Below are 27694 nucleotides of genomic sequence, written 5' to 3' on the forward strand. Positions count from 1 at the left end.
AACCTGGCCAGCAGTGACCAGCAAATAGCAGGGAAAGAGGCTGCAGTTGCAGGACCTGGCCAAAGGGAGGCAGCAGAGAGCACACCATTCCTGCCCCAAGTCCTTGATGAAAAGCGCAACCTCTGAGCTTTAAGATTTTGGGTTGTGTGGAGTGAGTTTCATGCAGCTGTATCCTACACATTTACTTTCCTTCCACTGAGCTCCATGAGATTTACTTCCACATGGCAGTGCATAAGTTTGTTAACAACTGGTGTGTCGGTTGGTTTTTCCAGTGAAATACCATTGCCCTTTGTGTTGCCCTTTGAAATGGTCCGAGTGCCTTGCAATTTGCTTGTGACATTCATTCATGATGAGATTGGCTGGACTTGGCAGCACAGGGTGGGCAGCATTTGTGTGCCCGCCAGATGCTGCTTGACTACAAATCCCATCACCCTTGGCCATTGGCCACACAGGCTGGGACTGGTGGGAATTGTCATCCAGCAGCATCAGGAAGGTAAAAAGGTAAAAAGGTAAAGGGACCCCAACCATTAGGTCCAGTCGCAGACGACTCTGGGGTTGTGGCGCTCATCTCGCTTTATTCACCGAGGGAGCTGGTGTACAGCTTCCAGGTAATGTGGGCAGCAGGACTAAGCCGCTTCTGGCGAACCAGAGCAGCGCACGGAAACGCCATTTACCTTCCCACCAGACTGGTACCTATTTATCTACTTGCACTTTGACGTGCTTTCAAACAGCTAGGTTGGCAGCAGCAGAGACCAAGCAACGGGAGCTCACTGCATCGCAGGGATTCAAACCGCCGACCTTCTGATCGGCAAGTCCTAGGCTCTGTGGTTTAACCTACAGCACCACCCGCATCCCATCAGGAAGGTACTGATACCATTCTAGCCTGCATATGAAGTGGTACATAGTAGAATGCAGCAGCTTCTTGCGCTTCAGCGTTAGTTTGCCATATATGACTTAAAAGTGTAATTTGAGAAGTTGCCACAGGATGGTGCCAGAAAACTATTCTGCAACTGCACATAAGGTACAAGGGTCTCAGCACCACTTTTGAGTACCTGTTGGCCCAAGAGAGCCAACATGAGAGATGTGGGGCAATTTACTATCTTCCAGCCTAAACTACCTCATGTGATGAAATAAGGTACCTCATAATGGGGTGAAGGAAGACACAGCCGTGTTAAGCTACTTGGATGAAGGTTCTGTTAGCAATATGAGGAAGAGATAGACTAAAGTATAGACTATAGTTAGATATGAGGGAGAACTAGACCATTTACTGACTATAGTTAAAATATGAGGGAGAAATGGACGGTTTAAATATATACATATAATAAAAATAATAAACTAAGACTACCTTTTGGCAAGACTTATACCAACTCAGACCATTGGCCAATGTTGTCCAGCAATAAGTCTCCTGGCTCTCAGGCAGAGGTTGTATATTTATTACAGCTTTTACATTGATAAGATGTACTTGTTTTAATTTTGTCCTAATCCTGTTTAAAGTTTTAATAATGAAAAGTGCACTGTTTGTGGGCTTCTGTTTACATTTGTTTTTGGAGTTTGAATGTCAATGGACTATTAATAAACTTTTAATAAACTTGTTTGTATGGATTTGTTTATTGCTGCATGTACATCCTCCTTTCCCTCCAAACTCGGCAGTGTGCAGTTCCCAGCCTCCACCATGTTATTCTCACAACAATCCTGTGAGGGAGATTAGGCTGAGATTAGGCTCCAGTGTGCAACACGATTGTTGAGCAAGGATTTTAACCTGGGTCTCCCCCCATCTAGGCCTAATTACTTGGCCCTCCTGAGATCTTTTTAACCAGAGGCTGGTGATTTTATCTGTACGTTGAGTATATGCTCTACCACATAACTGCATTCCCTTTGCATTCCTGCCAAGAGACACACTTCTCAGAAAAGGTGTCTGGATCAGACACAACTTAGCAACCATGCAATTACTGTGTACAGTGGTACCTCTGGTTATGAACACTTCGGGCTACGAACGCCTCAGGTTATGAACTCCGCTAAACCGGAAGTAGGTGCTCCTGGTTGCGAACTTTGCCCCAGGATGGGAACGGAAATCGCGTGCCAGAGGCCCCATTAGCGAAAGCACGCCTCAGGATAAGAACGGTTTCACCTTAAGAACAGGTCTCCAGAACAAATTAAGTTCATAACCAGAGGTACCACTGTACAATATACCTCCTGCCTTCCCCCTTTAAAAAATCCAAACTCATTTGGAAAGGGATTAATGTGGGAGATAGGAGGCATTTGAAGTGAAAAGTCTTGGGATGCTTCCAGGCTGTCTCTATTTTGCAGTGGGATTCAATAACATACCGACAAATTCAGGAAAAGCGATTACAATCTAACCTCCCTGCAGATGAATGAGCGTTCATTAAATAAGCCAACATTGTCTAATATCCCTGCAAACAAATAGGAGGAATGCTCAATAAACAAGCATGTGCCTGCCCTCCTCGCCTTCCAAAACCCTCACCTGGGCTCAATTTAAAGTGCTGGTTTCTTACCTTTTAAAGTCCCTGAATGGCTTGGGCCAGGTTAACAGACACATACGCCTTCTTCCATGTTTCTATCAAAACCCTAAGATCCTATTCACAGCTGCTGGTCTGGGTTCCTCTACCAAGTAGTAATAATAATAATAATAATAATAATAATAATAATAATAATAATAATAATAATAATAATTATTTATGGCTTCAGATGGCTTCTAAAAGTTTGGTAGTTATTTTTCTCTTTGACATCTGGTGGGAGGGCATTCCACAGGGTGGGTGCCACTACCGAGAAGGCCCTCTGCCTGGTTCCCTGTAACTTGGCTTCTCGCAGCAAGGGAACCGCCAGAAGGCCCGCAGCGCTGGACCTCAGTGTCCGGGCAGAACGATAAGCAGAAAGGGCCATTTCAGTCCTGGCATTCCCATTACAGAACTGTCTTTGCCGGGAGATTCACCTGGCATCTTCCTTATGATGCAAGGCAAAGACCTTCCTCCTCACAAAGGCATTTGATTAACTTGCATCAGGGGTAGAGAAGTTCCAGCCCATAAGCTGCATTTGACCCAATGCAGGTCTCAGAGCTACAAGGTTGTTTCACCTCCAGCCACTCTCACTTGCCCCACACCTGACCTCATAGGTGATGTCAGGTTTGAGGCAAGCAGAGGCACGACTAGAAAACAGGTTTGCAAACCCTGTGCTTTGCCAAGCGTAGGATTGGCAAAGCCTTCATGCTGCAGTTCCCAAACATCGTACAAGCTGTTGGGTGCTTGGGAGTTGCTGCACAAGCAGCTCTGACAGGTGGGTGGGACAACCCACCTGTCAAAATTGGCCCACTGAGATGGAGAACCTACAGATCAGACCTGCAAAGCCGAAAATGTTCTCCACCGCCAACTTACCTAGTCTGAACCTCTCAATTATTAAATCTGTGTTTTAAGCTTGGGGTTGCAATGAGTTGTGTCTGTGTCGCTTTTGGTTTTATGTCTTACTGGTATGTATTTATTTAAAGCAAAAACTTTAAGGATATAGGGCGGCATGCGCACACCTCAAGTGATTTCTGCAATGAAATAAATGGAACCACGCAAAGTGTTATCTGTTCCATAGTTGCTTTTCCACACATCTGCATCTCCTTTCATCACAAGAATGACTCACTTCAACCAGAGATGGTGAAATCCAAGATTTTTTATTATTTATTTATGAACAAACTCTATTCTATTATTGTGATGGTGGGCAGCTGGTCCCTGGGACCAGCCCCGGGGTCTGAGGAGAGGGGAGGGCACAGTATTCCCCGATGAGCCAAAATGGCCTGACTGGGTGGCGATGGATGTAGGAAATGGAAACGTGAGGAGGGGGAAAGGCATGAAGGCATCGTGGGAGGAACTGATATGCGCCAGGGGCGAAGATCGGGAAGCGAATTTGACAAGACACCAGGAAGGGCAGAACAGTAACAAAGTTTGGGGACACACAGCCAAAGGAGCAACATCTGGATCCAGGCCCCCTGCACCAATTGAATTTCTGCTCTGCGGCATCTTCCTTTTGCCATTTCCCTTGAGCAAAACCTTCCGTCAGGGGGACACCCTTGAGGGAAATCCTGTCAAGACAATAAAATAGCGGGATCCAGCCAGGGCAGGCCTCTGTATTGTCACAGTTCATATATCCAGATCTATATCAGATATGCACCCCTCAAAGGTATTCCTAGATTAGCGCCCCCATCTTAAGGTCCTCTCTAAGGGTCAGGCCTTGTGTAGCGGCCATCTTGAATACCTTTCTCCACTCCAGTTCCTTGCCGGATGCGGCTGCCCTGGGAGCAGAGAGATCAAGGCAGAGGCCTAACAACATGACAATGAAAGGAGGGGGAATGACGGGGAGCCAGGCAATTGCAAACCGCTGGGGCCTCCTCTCCTCAGACCCATAGAAAGTGCTGGTAGCGAAATAAGGGGGGGGAGGGGGAAGCGCAATAAATGTGCAAAAAACCAGAAAGCGCAAGTGCAATTGCTCTTAAAGAAAAGAGGCCTCGGGAGGCGCAACAGGGGGGCCACAGCAGCAAAGGGGCCCCAAGCTTTGTGTGTGTTTGCGAGCAGCCATACCGCTTTCTCCTCATGCATCGCGGCAGAGGCGACCCTTTACTCGACAGAAGGCGAAAAGGATGTGTCCTTGGAAAAAAAACAGCAAGGTGCCTGCCGGAACAAGCCGCCCCCTCCCCCTTTTTCCCTTCAGAAACACACGTCGTCTGTCCCTGTGTAGCCGGGCCAGATACAGAGCTCTCTCTTTTTTATTATTATTAAAAAATAGCATGCTTGGTTAAAGGGGGAGGTGGGGGAGGGGAGGCCGTGCAGCGGGGTGGGGGAGCGGCTGCTTGGCTCCAGCTCAAATCTTCTCAGGGGCTGCTGATGCCTCTGCTGAGTCACTTTCCCTCTCCGCCATCGTCCTCCTCGTCCCTGGAACAGCGTTAACAAACACAGGAACGTTAGATAACTGCCACCGCATAATGAGAACCTGCGCTCAGGCCCTCCCTCCCTCTCTCTTTTCTTTTCTCTCAGGCCCCAAAGTGGCTCAGGTCCAGCACTGAGGGTTGGCACAATTGGGTTCCTGCCATGCCTCATCTGAGGTGGGAAGTGGGCACAACTGCCAACCCTAGAGACCCCTGCCCCCTTGGCTGCCTCTCCTCCTTGCTGCCGGGGCCTGTTTGCCCGAGCAAGAGAGCTGTGAGGAGAAGGTACGACGGCTTCTTTTTCACTCGCCTCGGCCTCCCCCTCTTGACCAGGGGTCACCAAGCTTTCCAGGCGCATGGGCACACAAACTGGGGAAATTTCAGTGGGCGTTACACAGCCAGACACACACCGCGGCCTGTCCTGTTGGCTGCAATGCTTCTTCCAAGCCTGATTTCTGTGGGGTGGGGAGCATGGGTGCAGGAGAGAGCGGACTCTGCGGGCACCAAGAAAGTCCCAGAAGGGCCCACGGGTGCCCTGCTCTAGGTGCCCATGCGGACTGAGCCCAATGGGAAAAGGGCAAATAAAATAACCTAGAATCAGCCCTGGGTTTCCTGGCCCTTTGACAGCAGTGTGCTGGAGGAAGGCTCAACAAGGGCCAGTTTTCCCAAAGTTGTGCCACAGTCCAGGGGAAAGCTGCAAACCTCCCCCCACCCTGGATTCTTCCCTTGCCACACAGCTGTTAAAGGCATGCGAGTGCCCCTCTGTAGTCGAAGTTGGCAGCCCTGCCCAGAGACAGAACTTTTCTCCCTCTGTACGTCACACCGTCTCCCCCTGCTATTTAATCTAAAATGGGGAAGCAGTAATAGAATGCTAATTAACCTTTTCCTTCAGAAGCCTGCCAAAATCACTCTCGGTATTAGAAGCCGTTAGAGCAGGGAATATTGAGTGCAATCGCCATCCACTAGAGGTGGGGTTTTTTTTGTTTGGTAGGCCCCATGGCAACAAAGCTTAATTGCTCGTAACTGCATTTGCCTACATTTGTCCCTTGCTAACCTCTTGCCTCTTCCCATATTTCCCTGCCTGCCTCTCCTTCCCATCTAAGATTTCAGCAGTCATTTCCTGGGGAAAGGGACATCTTTTGCTGATGTCACTCTTGGAAAACATGGGGATGAAGCGGCGATGTTCGCAATACATTACCTGCCAGCCAGGAAGTCCTGTGCCCGCCAACAGCCCTACGTGGGCTATTCAGCTACCTGCACCCCTGTACAGTTTTCCTTACTTTCCGACGTGATGGCCAAGTACTCAGAGCTGTCAGGACACAAGAGAGAAGTGGGAATATGTGTGAGGTGGGCTTTTGCCCCAATTCCCCACCCTCCATAACCAGGGCTGGCACCGGCACACGGCAGCTGCAAGAGCCCCAGCATGGCCCGCTGCTGGTGCCTATCCTGGGCCCTTCTGTAAAATAACTGTGTTGTTTTTTCTGGTGTTGCAGCAAACACCAAATGGGTGGGTCTGGGAGCTACCTGCCATTTTAATTTCCCAGAATGCCCTGAAGAGATGTTACTCCAAGGGCACTGTGGGAAAACAAAATGATGCCCCCCAGGCCCTGGTGCTCATCAGGGCATGGCTGCTGCCTATCATTGTTACCAGGTAAGCCTGCCAAGGCAGCCTCAGGCCTAGGTCGGGGTACATTTTGACAAGCCCCCTCCTCAACAAACCTGGAGCTGGCCTTGTTCCAGGTTCTGCTTAGTGGCTTACGAGCCAGGTTGGGTCTGCCAAAGCTCTCTAACCAGCCCCTCAAGTACACGTGAAGGCCTATTCACACATTAAGTTTATTCTGGGGGAACCATCAAATATTTTTTAAGTGTTTGGTAATACCATGCCTCAGGTGCAGTTTGAGGACAACAGTTGAAGGTGGCAACGCTTCTAAATACCAGTGCCTGGAAACCCCAGGAGTGCTCTTGTGGGCTTCTCACCATGGGCATCTGGTTGGTCATTGTGAGAACAAGATGCTGGCCTAGATGGGCCATTGGCCTGATCCAGCAGGGCTCTGGTTATGTTCTTACAGGTGCAGCCAACAGGTGTCTCAAGGACTTGTTTATTCTGCAAGGAGAGCTTTGAGGCAGGCAATGCTTTCAGCTGATCCTGCAACTTCCTGCCAGGCTAACAAGGAGGATTATAACAGCAAAAAGAAAGGGTGAACCTGGCTTTGCCACCAGTTAAGGCATAAAACCACTGCAAGACACACAGAAGTCTTCCACTGGAAGGGCCTTTGGCCTGCTTCCCAGCTCCCTCTGATCCAGTAAGACACACGGTCCGGTCCAGATGTTTTCACTTTCTGCATCCTTCCCCTGCATCACCTTGTGTTCTCCACCTCCAGCAGGGCCAGGGCTAACATCTGGCATCCTCAGGCAGCTGCTGAGCCCTTGGCAACACCAGAGAGTCCACTGTTGTTGGCAGCCTTGGGCTTCCTCTACCAGTCCGGGAGCCACCTACCACTTTAAATTACCCATATTGCCCCTGACGTAAAGCTGCCCTGAGGCACTGTGGGAAATTTAAACAGCAATGACCCTGTAGCGATGCACTGCAACCATGTCACTCCCCTAGAGGGAGTTCTGCCTATGTAGGAGCTGGCCCAGCAGAGGGCACTTTGGCCAAGGTGGGTCAAAGCTGGAGCTAGAACTGGTCTCCTGTTGCTTTTTCTTTTGGCTTCTCAACACGTGTGCACACGCACAACTCCCCTCCTATCGCCACCCACGCTTCTTACGCATTCTCTTGAGCAGCTGCCTCCGTCGCCGCAGCGATCTTCTTGTAGCAGTAGACCATCTCAGCCACCAGCCAGATGGTCAGGACGACGATGAGAACGTACATCATGATCTCGGAAACGATGGATGCCATTTCCCGATTTTCTGTGAAAGGAAGGACAGAGATAAGGATGTACAAAACAAAACAGGCACACACACACCCCTAATGCACGTTTCTAGCTGCATTTGTTCTCCGGCTCCAGATTTTGAGTCATGTTTGTCCTGCCATGCAAATTGGTCCTCCCTTTAGCTTGGGTGTGGGAAGCCTCTTACCATTCTAACAATTTTAACAAGCAAAAACTCCCTGCATCCATGGTTGTTAAAACTCCCCCCCCCTTCCAATTCCTATTACAGCAACACACCAGAACCATAAGGGCTTCCAGATATAAACATGTGCCCTTAGTTTTCATCCCCATCTGGTAAAATAGGCTGCCACCGATTAATCAGCTACAGCCCTAAAGTCAGTGTATCTGTTGCTTGGACAGATTAAAGCTGGTAGCTCTATGCAAATGACTGAAATTTGCAGGCTTCCCGGAGGCGTCTGGTTAGCCAGTGTGGAACACAAAAGCTGGAGGAGATGAGATGGACCTTTGGTTCACCAGTGCTTTTCTTCTGTTTTAAACCAGGCACAGGAAAATGAATCTAGCCAGCACACACATGAAGGCCAAGTCTCGCAGGTGGGGGGAGCTGACCACCTGCCAATCACCTGAAATTGCTGTGATACCAGGTGACCCATTTTTGAAATAAAAATTCATTGGGGGGGGGGACAACAACCCCACACGCAGTACATGGGGCTTCCTTAGCTTATTTTCAGCACTGGGGAAACCCTGAGTGCAGTGCTTTCCCAACCCTGGCTATCAGCTGATTGTCAGGGCTTGGGAAGCCTCATCCCCAGCAGTTCCCAAGCGCTGACAATCAGTTGCTAGTTAGCACTTGGGAAGTGCTTTGCAGGCACAATGGATCGGCTGGGACCGCAAAGCCCCTTTTGTCCACACCCTGCCTTTACCTGCCTCACACCTGACATCATATACAAAATCAGGTGTAGGGAAGGTGGGTGTGGCTTGGCCAAAACGGCCTGGTGGGTCTAACAAGGCCTCTGGGCTGAAGGAAGGATCCCCCATCCCTGTCTTAAGCATACCACTGTTTCACAGCCCGCCAAGAGTCCTCCACCACCCCAGCTTCTCCCTCCGCTTCTCCTTAGCTCCAAGCTTATACTTACGTTTCTCTACCACCGTAACATGGATGGTCTTGTTGACCATGATGTTGTGTGTGAACTCCGCCGCGAAAAAGAGTGTGCGGTTGACAGTGCAGACGTATTCACCCATATGGTCAAAGGTCACATTAAGAATGAAGATGGAGAGATCCTGCAAGTCCCGGATGTTCTTGGTCCCGTTCCAGTGAACCAGGCCCTCAAAGCGAGGATCCATCACGTTGAGCCTCTCATCTGGGTCATAGCGAAGGATCTGGAGGACAGGTGAGGTTCAGTCCACACACAGAGAAGCCTGGTTGGCAGAGGTGGCCCTACTATAAGGCAAGACGTACTCAACTCCAATCTTCAACTCACTAGGTGGACTTACGCAAACCACTTCCACTCACAGCCTCAGACTCCCAATCCCAATATGGAAGGGAATAATACAGGCTTGCATATAGGGTTGTTGGCTCTGAGCCTGCTTTCAGGGATGATGGCGGGTTCGCTAGGACAGATTGGGACTGGTAGGGTGGAAAACAGGGAGCCCAACAGTAGGTGGCGTCAGAGCTCATAACAGGCAGAGCCAACTCATTCTAGCTTTGTCCCAATCCTCCTCCTGCGGAATTCTGCAAGGGCAACACTAATGCCCAAGACTGATAGCCCTTGGGCTGGTTGTAAGAAGGCAGGCAAGTGCAAGCTGGTTGAGGACAAACTGAGCTTGGTGGGGCAGTGCCCCATCAGTCCATCTTCTGCCCTACCAGTCCCAATGTGCGCCAGCCTCCCCTACCCCTGTTCCCTGTCCATCAGCCACAGTGGCTGGGGCTGATGGGATTTGGAGTCCAATATCTGGAGGGCCATAGGCTGCCCACCCCTGTTGCAACTAGGTGAAGTATAGGAAATACTTTGAATGATGGAAAGCACATTGCAAATGTTGTCCTTTTTTATTATGATGGTGACTACCCTGTAAAAGACATCTAAGGTCCACCAGCACGATTTTTATGGGCTTTGTTTATACCATCCTGCCTCTATCCTGCTCCCAAAAGTCTTTTGCCTGCATCTCTTTCTTCTTCTTTCTCTCTGAGACCTCCTATACATGCAGGTGCTCCTAAAATGGTTAATCATTGATGTAGTTAATAAAAATAGCCTGGGGAAGAGCTCTCGGGAACACCAAGTACCTTGGAACTCACAAATCAACAAAGCCATTTCAAAGGAACAAAAGACACCCAATTAACATTGGTCTCTTGGAGAATGGGAGGTCCAGCACATCAGACTATCTGCATTTAATTGCGGTTGGTGTACGAAGAGTGTGCATACTCCATGGGTGTCCATTTCACGTATAGTTTCCAGCATTTAGTCAACTTATTTGTTATATTAAAACAGTGCCTGCCATCCTGGGATCAATCAGTAGAGGAGAGCATATATATATATTATATTTTATTCAATAGAATTGGAACGCTAGAACAAAAAAAAATTCCTCTAACTAGTTTTCAACAACTTAAAATACTTATTAAAATATTGATAGGAACAAACATTTAAGAACAAACTATATAAAAGATGTACAATATAAATACAATGAGGGATTTTTAAAAAAAAAAAACCCACATACTTTTAATTAAAATAAAATGCTCAAGTTATATGCCTGGGTCGGCTTGCTGAAACAAAAGATTTTTTAGCAGGTGACGAAAAGAATACAACTCCTGCCTAATATCAATGGGCTCCAAAGAATGGGTGCTGCCACACTAAGGGATCGATTTCCTACATAAGCAGAACAAACATTACTTAGCACTTGCAAAAGTACCATGTATATTCCCTCCATGGCTGGGGGGAGCCCAGCCCCCTGAAAAAATACATTGAGGGGGTGGAAACAAAACTGCCTCAGCCCCTAGGAGTCAGTGCCTATGTACCGGTCTATGCAGTTTATCCCAGTGTCTGCTGGCTCATGGGGTGCAAAGAGCAACTGGCTCCACCCCCTAAGCCGCCATTTTGAAACCGGCTCCACGCTTTCAGCCCCTATTTTGCACTTGCCTTGAATTGATGGGCTTTGCAGTTCCAAGTTGGGATGAGGACAGATCCCGCAAGCTTATTTATTCTAGATCTGTGTATTTATGGTGAAGGTGCTTACAACATTTCCTGGTCCAGGGAGTGAACAGGCCATTATGCTACCCATCCCATCGCCCCCCCCACACACAACCGCTCGCCCTTACATCGCCATGGCACACACCTTGACGTATTCTTCCTCCCCCTTCTGCTTGAAGAACCACTCGGTGAAGGCCTCCGCCTCCGTCTCGCTGCGCTTCTTGCAGGAGATGCACAAGATCTGGAAGCTGTTGCCGGCCACGGCCTCGGTGTACGAGTCCACCTCCACGCAGCCACCCTGGCACAACGTCACTGGGAAGGGGAGGCGGGAGAGAAATCACATCAGAAAGGCAACCAAAGCTTCTCACATGTCTCTGGCTTCGGAACGATTGGTTTGTATCCTCTCACCAACAGCGGCCATCTTTGGCTCCCTTCCTGGCAGCAGAATTCTTCCAGTGGTTAAAAGGATTCTAAGGTCTCAAACATAGAATAAATGTTGATAATTGCAAACATACATAAGTATATAAACCACATATCTACAACAGTACAGGAGAGCAATCCAAAAGCCATCTTGGCTCCCCTAAAGACTCCAAATATTTCCTCTGCCTCCTTAATCCCTCTTGCCTGAGATCACGCAGGCAGGTCGCAATGAGGAGAAGTTCCTGAAGGGATTCCTCTCCTATACCTATGAATCTCCTTTGTATTAATTGTCATTGTTTGGCCAGATACATTGAGGAATGTCTGAGGGACATCCTGATTGTCTTATCAGATGCTAATGTTTTGTGTAAACTGTGTCTGGAACTATGCAAAACTTGTCAAATCCTGAGGAATATCACACCTTGGTCTGCCTGAGCCACAGTAACCTCACCTTATGTGTGATGTGATTTCTGACTGTAAAGGAGATGTCCTTCTTCACCACCCAAAAATGAAAACCCTTAAAGGAGATGTTTCTTCTTGGTTCTGGGTCTCTCTACGCTCCTTGCTAGGTGGGGAGAGAACTCTGTTGCAACAGAGAAATAAAGATCTGCCTTGCTTTCACTGCATCCTGCTTCCATCCATTCATCTCTGACTGATCATGGACTTGGGAAGTTGGGCAGCAAAAGACAACCACCCCTATTTTTCTATATCACAGACACTGCTAGCTTTCAGTTTTGGAGACCCACACTGAGCACAGAAATAAAGCCTCATAATTTTAATATTTTGTCACCTGCTGAAGACGTTTCTGTTTCACCAAGCATGTTCAGAGGAAGTATACCTCTGGCTTTTTTGGTACACAACATACATTTACATACCAATGAAAATAAGGGAGGAGGAGGAGAGGGGATTTCAGCAAATGTAAAATTGCAATATGCTGTCCTTTGTCCCTTTGTTAGCTCACACAACCATGTGGAAGGCCTCAGTTTTTCCCCCTCTCGTCCTTCCGCAAGGTGTCTGCTAATGCCAATAAATACAAATGTAAGTCGATGGTGTGAGTTCTGACTAATGCAGCCGCAACAGACACTGCCAGCTTCTTGTGCCTGCCATGATGACCCTTGGAGCTCAGCCTATGGCTGGCGGGAGGAGAGGGCCATGGGTCTACAGGAGTCTTCCCAGAATGCCTTGGGAGGGGTGGAAAGATGCCCAATGGGGCAGGAGAAGCTGGAAAAGGGACAAGTTAAGGAGCATGGAGGAGGGGCCAGGGCCAGCTGAGGACGTCCTTCCGCGGAAGAACTTCCTCTAGGGAGCTAGAGAGCAAAGCCTCACAACAGCTTTTAGGTTGAACAATAGTGAATCTTCCCTAAGGCTGTCCTCAGAGCTTCACGGCCAAGTCTGGATTTAAAGCTGGGTTCAAGCTCAATGTTCTAACCACTGGGATTGCTGACCTCTGCACCAGCTCATGGTATGTGGCCCTTTAACATTACTCTGATCTGGAGCAATCACTAGAGCACCCCAAATACAACTTCACTGAAGGTCAAACCAGACATGATTTCAAGGACATGATTCATATGCTTGTGACCAGGGCCCTGTCTCATTTATTTACAAAAATTACTTCCTTCCGTTTGTTAGACTCTGCTAACAAAATCACCATCAAAGTGGCAAAATTCTGTGCAACAGCAGGCACTGCTGGGAACCAGATGATTAAAGCCCTCTACCAAACACACCAGCACTCAAAAACTAGTTCTAGTTTAATTGTGAACAAAGCGTACACAATGCTTTTTGTTATGTTGTTAATCCCAAAAAGGCTTTTGCCTGGAAACTGTAAAAATGCATGTGTTTAGATGTATTCTAGTGGCTGATCTGAGATCGTAAGAATATTGATTGATAATCAAGTCCCACAGATCTGAATCATGAGCACAGGGAGGGGATGACAATTTTATCTCCCTCTGCCTTGCCCCACTTCCCTGCTGAAAACCCCATTTCCAGAAGCTGTCATTTGGTTCAAAACATTACAAGTGGGGCAATGGACAAGCTCGGGAAGCGATTTTCAGCAGGAAAACAATGCAGGAGGAAAGGATTAACAGCCTCTGTCAACTCTCATTGACACTCTGACCCTGCAGAATCCTGTTGACTCAATTTTAATTTATGAATACTTGCTTTTGTCATATGCGAATTATTGTCCAAGTGCATACAAAGGGCATTAATTGTATCCTTCTGTTTTGTATTCTGTTATCTCTTATTTAATTAATCAAAAAAAACATTATTTCAACACACACACATACCCCACAACCCTGCATGGCATGATCCTAATCCATATCACCCTCCACCCCTGCCCCAACTTTCTGGGTTCTTTCTCTAAACAAAGGGATGTCAGAACTCATAAACACAACGGGTTGAGAGGGTGGGGAGAAGTTTTGTAAATTAAAACTGGGGCAAACAGCAGCTGGGGGCACAATTTTAATTGGTGGGGAAGGCTTTTTATAAATAGATGTTGCTAGATGCAGACATACAACTCTATGACATGATTAAAGTTCATGCCTGAGCCAATATGGTCCAGAGCAGGGATGCAGGGCCTCAGGCCCAGATGATGTCCTCCAGGCTTCCCCATCTGGCCCCCAGGATTCTCCCCAGGCCACACCCCCTCCCGAGCTGGACCCCTCCTCAGCCCTGCATTGCAACCTCCTGGACTGCTTTTGCCTGGCTGCAATGTGCCCTTCAATTCCTGGTAATGCTTCTTTCTTTCTTGCCTGGATGGAGGACAGAGAGGGTGGGTGAGCATGAAGATACAGGCCTGCTATACAATGTTGTTGTTTTTGGTTGTTGTTTTTAAAATCACATGTTGCCCCTCCCACTTTTGTCTCTGGCCCCACCCACCAGTTGCACGGGGGCCCCCCAGAAGATTGCCCAGAAGCAAATAGGGCCTTTGGGGTGAAAAAGTTTCCCATTCAAAGTTCAGGGTTGAAACTGGAGGTAAGAGTCCCGTCAACCGGACAGCTCAGTTGGTTAGAGCATGGTGTTGATAATGCCACGGTTGCAGGTTCAATCCCTGTATTGGACAGCTGCATATTCCTGCATTGTAGGCGTTTGGACTACATGATCCTCAGGGTCCCTTCCAATTCTACAGTTTGATGTTGTTGTTGTTGATGATGATGATTTATTATATATATCCTGCCCACCTGTCTGGGTTTCCCCAGCCACTCTGGGCAGCTCCCAACAGAACATTAAAAACATGATAAAACTTCAAACATTAAAAACTTCCCTAAACAGGGTTGCCTTCAGATGTCTTCTAAAAGTCAGATAGCTGTTTATTTCCTTAACATCGGGTGGGAGGGAGTTCCACAGGGCGGGCGCCACTACTGAGAAGGCCCTCTGCCTGGTTCCCTGTGGCTTCACTTCTCGCAGTGAGGGAACTGCCAGAAGGCCCTCGAAGCTGGACCTCAGTGTCTCGGCTGAACAATGGGGGTGGAGACGCTGCTTCAGGTATACTGGGCTGAGACCATTTTGGGATTTAAAGGTCAACATTTTGAATTGAGCTCGGAAATGTACTGGGAGCCAATGAAAGTCTTTCAGGACCAGTGTTATGTGGTCTCGGCGGCCACTCCCAATCACCAGTCTAGCTGCCACATTCTGGATTCGTTGTAATTTCCGAGTCACCTTCTGAGATTCAATCCAGATCCTACTTTGCCATGGGAGTCACTGAGAGTGGTCTTGGGCATCTCTCTCGCCCTCAGTTCCCCTTCTGTAAAAAGAGAATAACTCACAAGATCTGCAGGCAAACCACTGGAACAGAGGACACTGCCGGCTATTCTGAGGAGATCAGCTGCATCAGCAGGAACAACACAGCTGCCATCTGTTAAGACTGAGCTCCTGCTGAGGCACCGGCGCTGCATATGTTACAGCGCGTTGACTCCCTGAATCCAGAAAAGTCTGAGGCAAAACTGAGCAAAGGCCCAAATCCTAAACATACTTACTACGGGAATAAGGCCCACTAAATCCATTTGGATTTACTTCTGAGTAAGCATAAGATTTTGCTGTACGTGATAACAACAATGACAATGCTACTGCAAGATTGGAAAACCTGTGGCCAGATGTTGCTGGGCGAGGACCTGGGAGACCAGGGTTCAAATCCCCACCCAGCCATGAAGCTCACTGGGTGGCCTTGGGCCAGCCCCTGCCTCTCAGCCCAACCTACCTCACAAGGTTGTTGTGAGAATAAACGTCCAATACAAATATCTCACATCCCTTCCACTATCCCCACTTCCACCCCAGGAGATTCACTTGGCACCTGCAGATGCCACAGTTCAGGTGGGTTTGTTTGACATTTCCCAAGTCGTGTCATGCTCTCATTGCACTGCTGTTCAGGGGTGGAGGAAGGGTGTGTGGTGTGTGCGGTCCGCCCTGAGTGTCACCACCGAGGGGGGTGACAAAATGCTGGGTGGCACTCACCGTGGGGCCTGCAGTGCACCCCAGCCACGCATCTCTCCTGGGAGAGACACAGTGGCTTGGGCACATGCAGACTCCGCGCTGCCCAAACAGTCTGACCGCTGCCTCCCCCCCCCCAGCTGTAGGGCAGCTAAGTGGGAGGAGGCAGGCAGACTTTGGAGGCCCCACAGTGCGCCCTGCCCTCGCCCCACCCCTATGGGCGGCTCGCCCTGTCCCTGGGCACGCTGCCCCGGGCGCCCGAGCGGCTTCCTCTGCCGCTGCTGCTGTTCAACGACTGTGTCCCTCATTCCCATATTAGGGGGGCAGGAAAACTGACCCCACTAAGTCTCCTGATGTATATTTTGCTCTAGGAGGCTTCGTTTGGTCAGAATTGGGGATACACTTCCAGAGTTAACACTACATACATTGCTTGTTAAATGAGCCACCACATGCTGCTAGAGGGCTGTGAAAATTTGTGTCCCGGGCTTCTTAGACCCGTCTACCCACATATTATCTGAAACCAAAGGGGCGCATTGGTTGCCAGGTATGATTTTTTCCCCCAGCTATCCTACCCCACTATACAGATATATAGCTGTCCAACAGTTTTTACCTCCATTTTTAAAAACAAAACTATCTCTCTCTTTTTTATATATACTTTTCAGGTTTATACATTTCACTGATTTTGCAATCATTTTGACATTTCAAAACTTGACTTCCTTCCCCCTTTTTCTGTGGTTCCTTAAATTTATTTCTAATGTATTCTGCATATCCTAATTAACTTAATTGGCTCATTTAGTCATCTTCTTTAAATATATACTCTTACGAAACTGCAGGTTATTACAATAATCATGCCATTGTTTTTATCTGTTTACAATTTATCTGTAAATATTCAATAAACCATTTCCATTCTTTTATTTTTTTAAGAAGTTTGTTATCTTGATTTCTTATTCTTCCGGTAAGTTTCACCATTTCTGCGTATTCCAGGAGTTTTTGTATCCATTCTCCCCGTGTTGGGACACCTGTGCAGGGGGTGAAGGAAGGAGAACCGCCACCCAGTGCAGGATGTCGGGGCGGAGCAAACTGCCTGCTGCGCATGCGTGCGCACCGCTACGTACAGCGCATGCGCCGCTACATACCACGCATGTGAGCGCACTATACGGACGGTGGCGGAGGGTGCAGCTGCAAGTGGAGGATCTTCTGCATGCGGTGGCAGCATGATGGCGGCAGCTCGCGCCACCGCACCCAGGGTGCCTTCTTGTCACCCCCTCAGAGATGGCACCTGGGGCAGACCGCCCCCTGCCCCCTTCCTCCGCCACTGCACCTGTGAGCTTGGGCCCCAGAACTGACCAGTAAGATCACCTCACCCCACAAGGAATCCTGCCTCTTCCTTGGGAGTGGGAATGAAAGCGTCAGAGTGGGAAGCCTGCAGAGATCAATTACTGGGACTGCATCATCATTAAGTGTGACTGAGCACCCGTGGGCGAGTAACTGAGTAGGTGTGACAACATTGTTGGCAAAGGGAGGAACGCATGTGCGCATGTTTGTGGCTGCAAAGCGTGTCGGCACACCAGTGGGCGAGAGCCAGCATCCTCCGGCAGGTCATTTTCTTTCTCCCCGCTTTTCATGCATCAGCAATGACACCCTGCTGGCTCGAAGGACAGAGCTTGCAGAGGGAGCTTTGCTGACTTCAGCACACAATCAGCAGCATCTGAAGCACCAGTGGTTCTTTTGCAGAAGTCTTAGCTACTGACCAATTCTCAGCACTCTCCTACTTGAGAACCAGCAGGACATGACGTTCAGCCTCTGCGATCTCATGCCGGAAACCCCCAGGGCTTTAAAAACAGGCTTGTAAACAGCTGCTCGCCTAGGGTTGAGTCAAAATCTGGCTCAAGGTAACCAGGTAGGGGAAATTATGAAAGTTACTTTTTCTTGAGGGTTTGGCCCCAGGTTTTCCTAGAGGGGGCAAGGGCTTAACAAGATGCCTTGATTCCCTCACATATACATGTGCAAAGTCTCCTTCCACATGGCTGCTAGCATGCTTGGAAAGGGCAGGTACAGAAGCAGCAGAAACAAAAAGAGTGTGAAGGGAGCTCAGGGCTCCAGAAACACAGGCAGTTGTTTCATTCCATCTAGCTCAGCAGCACTAACAGGCAACGAAGAGGATTGTGGGACGAAGGAGAAATGCGATTCTGTTTGCGCTTAACAAGAACTGCCTTACCTACACTTTTCAAACCAATATGTGAACTAAAGCGTAGCTCTTCTTCAAAGTTTGCACTTCTCTGAATTTTGCAATGCCAAACCAAACACCACGTACCAAAAAATGAATATATGGGGGGGGTGCATATAACATAGGGTTGTATCCAATGTCAGCCCTACTCAGCGTAGGCCCAATGAAAGCAAAAGATATAACTTTACAGTCATTCAATGGGTTTACTCTGAGTAGGACTTAGCTTATTACAAGCCATATGTTTGTGAAAATAACATACAAAAATGCACTATTTCCAGGAGGAACCGACTGCAAAAAACGTGTAAATGGGCATGCTTTAGTTTAGATCCCTGCATTGCAGGGGGTACAACTAGATGTCCCTTGGGGTCCCTTCCAATTCTACAATTCTATTATTCTATGTAAACTGTAACATGTTTATCAGGAGAAATTGACATAGAAGTGTTGATGAATTTTCATGGGTTTTTTTTTCCCCCATCACAAATTGCTGTGGAAATGTGGAGAACTGAATTTAAGTCTGGAAAATCGGGGGGGGCACCCCTTCTCCAACTCATCTCCTTCAGCCTGAATTAGCGAACGAATATATATTTTAAGGAGGAGAAAAGGGGGTGGGATTGGGAGCACTAGATGCCAGCTAACTCTGTCTGGGTTGTGTTTGTATGCGTGAATATAAATATTATTTTAAACAGGAGGTGCCAGCTCCAGGTTTTTGGGCCAGCGGAAATCAGTGCACATGCCCAATCCCAAAGGAGAAAACGCCGCCGGGGGGGATTGTTCAAAGTGCTTTTCCTCTTGCCGTTGCATAACCAGAGCCAACTCTGAAACATCTGAGGCTAAGAGAATGGGCTCGCAGGACAAAGGTGGATGCTTCCCGATAGCACCTCTCATCCATCCCTCTAATAGCAAACACAGAAAGTAAGTGCCAACAGGACTGTAGCCAAAATGTGGCCATTGAGAAACAAGGAGATATCAGCATGCCTGAAGAATTGCAAAGGGGAGCTGTGTTTATTTGGGGGTGGGGGATGAATTTAATGGATCAGGGGAAAAACAAACCCAAATAGGGACTGAAGAGGCTCAATGGCTGCAGAATGCTGAGTATCTGGTTGAAGGAGAACAGTCATGCGGTGGAAGAGAGGAATGAAACAGGAGTATCCTGAAAGAAGCTGCCGGGTTGGCTGGAACACTGAGCAGTTACAAGGCATGCTGCAACATTGTGTTGCAGGTCCCACTCGTTTCATGCGCTTCTGACACCAAAGATGCGTGCAGCAAGAAAGCCTGGGAGATCACTGCGCCTCCTGCGGCCCACCAGGTGAGAAGATGGAAGCAGAGGCCGATGGCCAAGGTTTCTCAACAGTCCGCAGGCCTTAGCAAACACCCAACTTCCCTCCGCGCTGGTGCAGACCCTGGGAATGCATGGGTCTTGCAAGGACCTTGCCGATGGGTGTCAAGCAAGCTGGGGGAATGTCAGGAGGCGGGTGGACTGTATCTTCCTGAGCACTGCCATTTGGCCACAGCCCCACGATCAACTCTGCAGCACTCGAGCAAGAGCCGTGAAAATTTAATGATTAGAAATGGGCCGACCATTAGTTTTAAGTAGCGTCCAGAAACACAAGCAATCCCCAGATGTACAGCTCCTTCTATTAGCATAAGGTAAGAGCATACCTTTAATACTGTTTGCAAATTATGACATCACTACTCCCCCACCTTTAAAAACATACAGTTTCCTCCTAAATTTCTTGCTCCCCTTTGCTGTCTTCTAAAGACTGGGAGAATTTGTCAATTTCTGTTTCTTTCAGTGTCTCGTCCTTTCAAGTCTTAAGTTCAGTTCTGCATACAGTGGTACCTCGGGTTACATACGCTTCAGGTTACAGACTCCACTAATCCAGAAATAGTGATTCAGGTTAAGAACTTTGCTTCAGGATGAGAACAGAAATCGTGCTCCAGCGGCACAGCAGCAGCAAGAGGCCCCATTAGCTAAAGTAGTGTTTCAGGTTAAGAACAGTTTCAGGTTAAGTACGGACCTCCGGAACGAATTAAGTACTTAACCTGAGGTACCACTGTATTCCCATATCAGTTTCCAATTAAAAACAAATAAATGCAGAAGCATTGCTACCCTCAGTTAAAATGGGTGGGGGACTTCAGGCGCTGGGGCTGAATGCAGCCTTGCAGGCCTCACTGAATGTGGCCCTTGGGACTCTCTTCAGGCCACACCCCCTCTCCAAGCCACACCCCCACCTCATTAAATGCTCTGGCCAGGCCAGAAAGTGTCCTTCAACTTTGTGTTAATGCTTGTTGGCCTAGATGGAGCACGGAGAGTTTTATGTACATAAATCTTTGACCTTGGGGTGGCTGGAAGGAAGCCTTACTGTCCTAAAGAGTCAAATCTACTGTTGCATCTATTTTGGCCTCTGGCTCTGCCCATCACTGACATGCGCACACACAGCACAGAAGGTAATGTGGTCTTTGGGTGGGAAAAGTTTCTCCGCCCGAGTTAAAAGGAACAGCTATCAACTGAAGTGAAAGATCTCTGCCTGAAGCCCTTGATGGACAAACAGATTTAATAACTTGGGGGAGGCTAGCAAATTAATACCCAGTGCAGTTTGGGCATCAGCTTAGATTGGATTCCTAGCCCGTTTTAGCACCACATTTTTCTTGGCCCTGGTTAATGGGGTGACTTGGAAAGCTATCAAAGTGCTCTCTCTGTGCTATTGGTTAGCAACCAGAGGCCCTGGTATGAAATCTGGCCAACTGCATAAGACCACTTGGCCCATCTGTTGCCAAACCATGGCCAAAAGGGCAAAGAATGTGGCATCTGCAGCAGAACAGAAATTTGCAAACAAAAGAATGAGGCGCTTTGGGGGAACCGGGGCATCTTCTTGTTTTTGTTTTGTTTTGTTTTTAAAGTAATATTTATTAAGGTTTTAAGGGACTCTGTTCTAGCCCTCCAGAAAATCTGGTTGCTGACGAGGGTTGTACACCCTTCGCACCCCAATGAAAGCATCCTGCCCAACAGCAGAGGTGAGTCCAGGAGGGCCACACCTGAAACAAACAGGTAGCTACATATTTTAAAAGGTGTCATTTGTATGTCATTTGCAAAAAAAAAAAAAAAAAGGTCAGAGGCAGCCTAAGCACAGCAAGCAAGCATGCAGCTTCCCTTTTGTAAATAGCCTTTCTTGGGTGTTGGGGTTACAGATCCCGAAATGTGATAATGGCCCCCAATTCTGATGGTTTCGAAAGGGGATTAGACCATTTCACAGGTCGTCAACAGTAGCTACTCTTGATGGCTATTTCCAGGACCAGAGTCCTGCCTGTGGGCTTTTTGTAGGGCCAGAGGGTGCATGAGGCAGACTGAGGCAGCCACCTCGGAGGACAGAATCCCACAGGCCAGCATCCTGCCCCTCCCCCATCCTACCCACCTGGGCATGTGATACCCCCTCCCAAAGGTTGCCCATAAGGGCATAAAGCCCCCAATAATTTTAGTTTGGGGGCTGAAAGAGTTTTCCCTCATTTGTTCACGTTAGAGAAGTGAAGAAATTGTTTGAGGAATTTAGAAGTAGTGGTGTACAAGGAACAAACGGTTTGCGAGATTGGCTCTAGAACCCTAAATTCCTGTCAGCTCAGATGACATGAGTAAAACTTGTGACACATTGCGCAGGCTATCCTACCACATCGGTGGACGCAGGTGTCAAAATTGTTCCATTTTCCATTTCACTGTTTTAACGTCATTCCACCCGTGCGCCTTAATTCAGCACTAGGCGGTTTGTGATATACAGCTGGTTCGCAAATTTCAGGATTTAAAACAGATGGATCTGTATGCCTTTTGTATAGCCCACTGCTATGGAGACTTTGTAAAAGCCCCTTATTTTGGATTGATGAAGATATACACAGGAAGATGACAGATCAAAGATCAGGGGCCCAGGTGAGAGCTGGGAGGGTCTACTTGTCTGTAAATGGAGAAAGGGATTTGATAAAATTCCAATAGAGGACTTTTGGTATTCATTCTTTTATTTTTCTCCTTCTGCCTCTCTAGTTCTTTACCTTTCTCTCTCTTTTTTTATTTAGGTTATTCTTTATTCTTTTTCTTTAGATTAGTTTGGCTTTTATTGTATGCAATGTAGAAAACTTTCAATAAAAATATTTACAGAGAGAGAGAGACTGACTTTAGCATGTATTGCTAAATAATTGCTGATTTCTGAAAAAGCACTTCAGTGTTAGGAATCTCACTTCTAATGATCACGTTCTGAGATCCCAAGAAAAGCCCATATAATAAATAAATACAGGTAGACACAGATGGGAGGAGGGCCATGACATCACCCGCCTATTCCACTATAGAGATGTACTGTTGACATAACAAAATACAGCACACAAGCCATGCCAAAGTGTAGGAAGGATGCGAGGGGGGGGGTGGAGACCGGGAATAGATTCATCCAGTACTTTCCAGAATGTGGAAAATAGGCATGGGTTTTCTTCCATCTGCAAAGCATCCAGAGCTTTTGATTAAGACAGGCTTGCAAATAGCAACCTGCCCCTGGGGTGAGTATATTAAAAAAAAAAAAATCACTTCCAGGCTACCAGGCATAGGACAGTTTTTGAAAATTGGGAACAATAATTATTTTATTTTAGCTATACATAAATATGTGTGGGAAGGCAACCAATAAACTTTCTTTTCGGGGGCAGGAGGGATCAGACCCTTTGCTGTGTGGCATAGTATATTACTGGCTTGTTGAGTCTACTTTGTTTTTTTTACTATAACCCCAAGATCCACAAACAGAGGTTAGGTGCAAAATATATACAGTTTAGAATTAAGGAACAGGGCAGGTTGCCTCTTGAGCACATCCTGAGCCTGGGATTTTGTCTTCATCACCAGAACTGAACTGAGCTCATAATCGTTTCCCATAGCAATCCACTCTTAGTGAGCTTTCTTCATCTCAGTGGCCTAATTTAGGAGGGAAAAGTTCTTCTGCAGTTGCAATTGTTGAAGGACTAGGAGTAAGGGGGGAGGGGGGACCACTCTTGCTGATCTACTGCAAATCATCCTGAGAGCTAGCAGATCCCAATCTACTTTCTGCCCACCTCTGGTGTAGCAGACTAGGAATCGGGAGACCCAAATTTAAAACCCGCGTTCAGCCATAAATCAATCTTCGTAATCTTGGGGGTCCGTCACTGGCTCTCAGCCTAACCTGCCCCACAGGGCTGTTGTGAAAACAACATTGAGAGGGAGAGGAAAGCATACATGTTGACCTAGCTCTCTGGAAGATTACAATGAGATGGATAAATAAACTGGTGCCAAAGGTTTTGGAATACCTTCCTGAATTATGTCTGTCCAGCCCTATATTTCTACATGCATTCCGATGGGTTTTATTCCAGTGGGCAAATGGTTCTTTATACCAAGGAGTTGTTACAGCCTTATGCTATGTCATGTTGCTCATTTGCTTTAATCAGCTGTTTTAATATTTCTGGTCGTGGCTGCAATCCCATGCACGCTTACCCATTTTATACGGTGGGACTTATTCCTGGCTAAATACATAGGACCGTTCTGTGTATTTAATGCAGCTTCTTCTTTCTTAACGTTTTACTCCCCTGGGTGATCCGGCAAGTGAAAAAAGCAGAGGCACAAATGACTGGAAATAAATAAATTGCTAAGTAGTGGATTGATCTGCATGTCTGCTTTGAAATTCCCGCCCCCACCCTCTATTCTTCCTGGATCCAGGGGGCTGTGTAGTACGAGAGCAAATATTGCTCTATGGAGTCCAATTATTTTCACTATCCTGGATCCGCGAGGAAAGCAATGCACACAGAGATATTGGCTCGGGGTCATCATTACTGTGCTCAGCAAGGTAGGAGCACCTAAAGGCACCACACACACACACACACACACACACCTGTGTACTTCGTGAAGTTGGGGCATCCCACTGGGTCAGAACAGAGAACCCCAAAGCAAGGGATGGGAATCTCCATAGATAGACAAGCAAGAATTTGCTGGACTAGTTGCCACCGGCGACATCTGGAGGAAGGCCACAAGTCCCCACAGATGCTATCAAAGATGGGGGGAGAGTTTTCATAGAATCGGAGAGTTGGAAGGGACCACTGCCAGCGGTTCTCAACCTGTGGGTCCCCAGATGTTGTTGGACTACAACTCCCATCATCCCTGAGCTCTGGCCTTGCTAGCTAGAGGTGATGGGAGTTGTAGTTCAACAACATCTGAGGACCCACAGGTTGAGAAAGGCTAGCCCAACGCCCTGCAATGCTGGAATCTTTTGCTCGAACCCACGACCTTGAAATTAAGAGCCCCATGCTATTCCAAGCACCTTTCTCCTTTTCCTCTGCCTCCTCCAAAGCCATACTAAATCTATGGGGATGAACCAGAAGATCCTGGCACAGGAAAGCACAGATATGGAAGGGAGTGGATGGAGTCAGGTTAGGACTTGAGGGCAGCAGTCCAGGGCCCCAGACTCTGAAGAATGAGGGTCCCCCAAGTAGCAGGGCTCGGGGTGCCATGTTTTGAAGTCGAGTCAAACACATCGCCATCTAAAGTGTTTGGTAGTGGGGAGGATAATCCAGGGTCTAAAATTACCTGATTGCACCACTGGGAAGATTTCTAAGCAAGAAGGTATTACGCTACCTATAAACCCATCAGAAAGAGAAAAGGCTGTTGACATGCAGAAACAGAGACAGATGGAAGGGGACCCAAGAGGAGGCTGGCAGGAGGCAGGAATAGGCAAGGTAGGTTTTCTAGAAACATTTGTACTGGGCAATTTTCCCATGGAAATTAAGGGTAGTTTGCCACCGGGATTTTTCTGATGCCCTAGCGCATGGCCTTATTAAGCATTTTTATTTTGCTTGTATTTGAGAAAGAAAGCTAGAAACTTTGAAAATGTCATGCTCGTCTAATTTTATATTAGCAGTTGGCATTCATTGTTACTCATGAATGCAAAATATGTGGCAAACTAAAGCACCGAAATATTGGGGGGGGGTCAGCCCACATCATTGACAGCAATGGGTGTGATCCTTCCTTAGTTTCTTTTTACCCCATCAATTCCACCCCCTTTCTCATAGTTTAGCCAGCACCCCCCCCCCAAAAAAAACACCTCTATCCTTTCAACTGTACCTGCCTTATTTTTTCACACAATTCCCTGTTTCTCTTCTGCACACAAATGCACAGCCTGATCCTTAATTTGTAGATTCAGGAGTAAATCCCACTGCCTTTAGCCAGACTCACTGGGACCCCATTTGGAGAACATCTTAGCACACAAAAACTGGGGCTCCTTCCTTGGGCTATTGTTCACTTAAAAGTCCATTACCTTTGCAGCCACTGTGACTACTCACTCCCACCCCCAAATTGCTATTACATTTGCAATCTGCTCCTGGTTCCTCTGAGATTATCCCTGCTGGGTTGACTGTATGGGGAGGTGCTACTTTGGGCCCCTTTTGGGAACAGACAAAGAAATCCTGACATGGATTTTAGAGGGCATGGAATGAACTCTGTGGGACCTATTAAAAAAAAGGTGCAGAGAAGGATTGAGTGGAAGTGGTGTAGCCTCTGTTCAGCCCTGCACAACATACACAAAATCCTGGGCCCTAAGACTGGGGTCAATATGCAAACCCTAATAGAGGGAGAGAAGAACTGGAGCTGGATTTCAAGCTTCGCAGGATGGACTGTTTGCACCCTCTCCTTAAGGGAAGTTCTTAAAGAGAAGTACCCCTTTATAGGGCCAGTGAAAGCTCAGAGAAGACTCAGCACTGGGTTCGTGGATCTCAAGGGATTCGGATTCTATCTGAATCATGCCCCAGAAAAACAAAAACAGAAGCCCTTAGCTGTATTGAGGAGGGGGCAGGGATGTGCGTGTTTTGCACTGGGTTCAAGTCCCACGACACAAAATCTAGGAAGTGGGTTTTCTTGGGATCGAACCGCGTGCCTGCGCAGGCCCTAAATGAGCAAGCGGAGTCCTGGTCCTTCCTTAGTCTTCCCCACCACCACCACGACCCAGCTAGTTTTGCTCCCCCTGCACGTCTAAACTGGGCTTCCGCAGCACCCCCACCGAGGTCCCACTCCGTGCCTTTAGATCCGGATTCACCCCGTTGTCTCTCTCTCTCCCTCCCCTCGCCCCCACCCCCCTGTATCTCCAACTCACCCAGGGCCAAGCACAGCAGGAGCGAGATGGGGCGCGGGGTAGCCATCCCGGGGGGTTCGGATCCAGGGTGCGCGCCCTTCTTGGCCTAGGGGGGACAGACACAGCGCCGGGCTCCCCCCCGCCCTTCCCAGCAACCTCCTGCGGTCAACAGACAGACGATCCTGGGGGAAGAGTCTTCCAGGGAGGGTATTTATAGCCCGGGGCTGAGCTCAGCGCCCGCAGGAGAAAACCCAAGAGCGCCTTGGAATGCCGGAGCCGGATGCAGCTGACTCGGCCTCGGCCACTTGATCCCGCTCGGCCCCAAAGAGGGCGGCGGCGCTAGGGGGCGCTGCGCCGCTAGTTGCCCCGACGGCTGCCCCTTGCGCCGCGGCGCTGCGACGGGACGAAGCCGGGGACCGAGAGCTCGAGGAGATGCAGAAGAGGCGGCCGGCGGGAGGATCCATAAAAGTTGGGATGGGCCCGGAGAGCGCGCGGGGGTCTTTTCTCCTCCTCACCAAGCCAGGGCGAGGCGAGCCGGGATGGCTTGTCCTGCCGCAGATCCCGCGTCTGGAGCTTTGAATTTCCTGCCAATTTTCTTTCCAAAAAAATTATTTGTTTGCTTGTTTCCCGGTCCCAGGAGCCGTGTCCTCCTCACTCCGAGGTGCGCCGGCCAGGCTCCAGGCGCTCACGGCCTTGCTCCGGGTCCGCTGGCGGCAAGGCTCCGCGAGTCACCTTTAAATCCGGAGTGCCTTCCGAATGGGCATCCTGTCTCTTTTTCTCTGCGAAAACACGGGCATGCACATACACACACCCCGATCTAACCAGGCAGCGCAGCCCGATTGGCAAAGCGTCTTCGGCGCGCGCAAGGAGGAGCTACCCGCCCCCACGAGCAGGTGCGGGACGCAGCAGGGCCGGATCCATGGCCGGTGCGCGGCGCCTCGGAAGCCCCTTCGCGGGCTGTACTTGGGACGGGGAGAGGTCAGATCTTTTTAACCGCTTCCTGTCGCCGGTAGGGCTGGATCGAAGCGAGGAGGAATCGATTTTGGAGACAAGACTCTGCCTGCTGCAGAGGGATGGGAAGGATCAGGGTGTGGGGTGAGACGCTGCCCGGATGACCCTCCCTCCTTCCTTCTCTCTCTCTCCTTCCCGCCTTCCTTCCTTCCTTCCTTCAACTGGCGGCTGCGACGCGGCGATTTGCCCGCTCTCGCCTTGCCTAGCCTTCCCCGGCGGCGCGCACCGCTGCGGCAAAGCCGGCGCTGGCGGCGGAAGGCTCGGGCTTACTGGCGCTACTGCTGCTCTTGCTGCTGCTGTCGGAGAGGGCGGCTGGGAATGAATCAAAGCGTGCGCCAGTCGGAGGGGGAGGGCGCAGCGAAAGTTGATGCATTGCAGCAGCAGCAGCCCAAGCAACAGCGGGAGCCGAGCAGGGAGCCGCCACGCGGGGCAAGCCGAGGGTAGGCAGGCAAGGGGAGGGCGAGCTGGCTGGACGTGAGCGCCAAGCACTGCGCCCACCTGCCCACCCGTCCTCCTCC

General features: G+C 48.8%; 1 protein-coding gene across 1 annotated transcript; it reads right to left on the reverse strand.

Moving 5' to 3' along the window:
* Positions 1-3654: 3654 nt before the first annotated feature.
* On the reverse strand, positions 3655-27686 carry SCN1B (sodium voltage-gated channel beta subunit 1). The gene is made up of 6 exons (XM_081920969.1): positions 26187-27686; positions 11137-11303; positions 8946-9189; positions 7690-7831; positions 6120-6230; positions 3655-4928 (listed from the first exon to the last, which is right to left on the reverse strand). The coding sequence occupies exons 1-5, from the start codon at positions 26230-26232 to the stop codon at positions 6164-6166; spliced, it is 666 nt and encodes a 221-aa protein (XP_081777095.1). The 5' UTR covers positions 26233-27686; the 3' UTR covers positions 3655-4928; positions 6120-6163.
* Positions 27687-27694: the final 8 nt, after the last annotated feature.

This window comes from Podarcis melisellensis (assembly GCF_964234715.1).
Source record: "Podarcis melisellensis genome assembly, chromosome: 8".
Lineage (NCBI taxonomy): Eukaryota > Metazoa > Chordata > Lepidosauria > Squamata > Lacertidae > Podarcis > Podarcis melisellensis.

What these genes read in the sequence shown, in the direction of transcription:
- SCN1B (XM_081920969.1), bottom strand. Translation starts at nt 26,232, where the DNA reads ATGGCTACCCCGCGCCCCATCTCGCTCCTGCTGTGCTTGGCCCTGG. An exon ending in CCTGCTGTGCTTGGCCCTGG is followed by an intron (nt 11,304 to 26,186) that starts GTGAGTTGGAGA and finishes TCCCCTTCCCAG; the next exon opens with TGACGTTGTGCCAGGGTGGC. An exon ending in GCAGCTGCTCAAGAGAATGC is followed by an intron (nt 6,231 to 7,689) that starts GTAAGAAGCGTG and finishes GTGTCCTGACAG; the next exon opens with CTCTGAGTACTTGGCCATCA.